This window comes from Penaeus monodon, chromosome 34, assembly GCF_015228065.2.
Source record: "Penaeus monodon isolate SGIC_2016 chromosome 34, NSTDA_Pmon_1, whole genome shotgun sequence".
Taxonomy (NCBI): Eukaryota; Metazoa; Arthropoda; class Malacostraca; order Decapoda; family Penaeidae; genus Penaeus; species Penaeus monodon.
The window spans coordinates 34,312,861-34,314,329 of NC_051419.1; the positions used below are offsets into that span (position 1 = coordinate 34,312,861).

Here is a 1,469-nt window from a genome sequence, read left to right on the forward strand (position 1 = left end):
GCGACTCGAGATGTAATTTTTTTTGATTGAAGTTTATTGTTTGTTTTCGTTACTAAACCTTTTTTTATATCTCATTTGGGAACATTACATCCAGCTCCGTCAGCTTGCCTGGCTGGTGATGTGCCTGTGGGTAAAGAGTCGTCACGCCGCCCACGCGGCTGGGGGTGGGGCCCCGCTTCTCTGACTGGTGGGTTTTCCTCTTCTCAAAGTATTTCTGGGGATATTAATGAGATAGTGTTTCTCTCCCTTCCTGGCTGATTCTACTGAAATTAAATGCGAACAGTGCCATTATAATCTACGAAAGGGCAAAAAAATGAATGGTCTTTGGGGATCTGGGGAGCCAGAGGCACCGCCAGTGGAACGTCCCGCGTCCTTCGTTAGGTGGACCGTCCCTGTCCATGACCAACGCTGACTGTGACGCCGTATAATGCATCGTCGCGAATGGCGTCGTCTGGCATCGACAAGCATCTGGCGGCAGGGTACCTGCAACGTGAGTCAAATCCCTATCTAACTGAGTGTCATACCTGCTTTCAGTTTCAGGAAAGAAAAATTGGCATTTCGCTCGCTAGCCCCACCGTCTTCTACAGGCGACTTCAACGCTCTCCGTTTTTCTTATCTTTCTTTTATAAACGACACTCGGGCAACTTGTGTTCGCATATGTTTTATATTGTCTAAACATGAGGCACTAGTTCTCTGCTATTGTTTTTTTTACTCAAGCAGGTTGCTGCTTCCTACATTATTTTCCTAAAGAGAATAGTTCGAAGTGATCTGCATTTTTCTCTTTTTCTTTCTTTTTTTCTTACGATTTGAGACGCATATAGACACACATTGTTAGTCATCAAAACCGCGTTTCTCAGGCTCCTTCTATACAACCGAATCTTCTTGCTCAGGGCACTCTGGCGGCCCCGCCAACCTCAACGGCATTACCTAAGCCTCACCTCCTATTCCCTCGCCCTCCGCCGGCTGCGAGAAGGGGCTACTATACCCCGACGCCTTCACAACTCCGCGTCCCACGTACTACTACCGACTGGACTGGATCGAACAGAAGACCGGCGTTACGCCCTGAGCGACCTCGCCGTCAGCAGATATCTGAAGCATCGTGTAAAGTGTTGTTAAAAAAGATGATAACAATTATAAAAAAAGAAACATTAATACCATATATTGAATAACTTCCGGATGATATCTTCAAGCAACCATTGGCATGCAGTATCGCATCAAATAATAAATAATTAACAAAAAGGATCTTTGATCTCTTACTTACATCTTTAAATGAGAGTGTGTGTAAGTAGCTGCCACATTCATTGTACAGGACAAAAAAGTATTTCCACGGATACTAGCTACTTAACTATCACAAATAACCTAGAAACAGTAATTTTTTCAAGGACCTGGTTAACTGGAGATGCCTGGGTTGTTCGTGAACTTGAAATGGGAGAGAGATATATGTTGCAGTGGGAAGATCCTGGTTTTTT

At 44.5% G+C, this 1,469-nt stretch overlaps 1 protein-coding gene across 1 annotated transcript in view; it reads left to right on the forward strand.

The window, feature by feature from the left end:
- Positions 1–1,240, forward strand: part of LOC119594777 (chymotrypsin BII-like) — a 19,657-nt gene extending 18,417 nt beyond the window's left edge. The window contains exon 8 of the mRNA XM_037943867.1: positions 978–1,240. Within this exon, the coding sequence (XP_037799795.1) occupies positions 978–1,066 (89 nt within the window). The 3' untranslated portion in view covers positions 1,067–1,240. The remainder of the gene's footprint in view (positions 1–977) is intronic.
- The last annotated feature ends 229 nt before the right edge of the window (positions 1,241–1,469 follow it).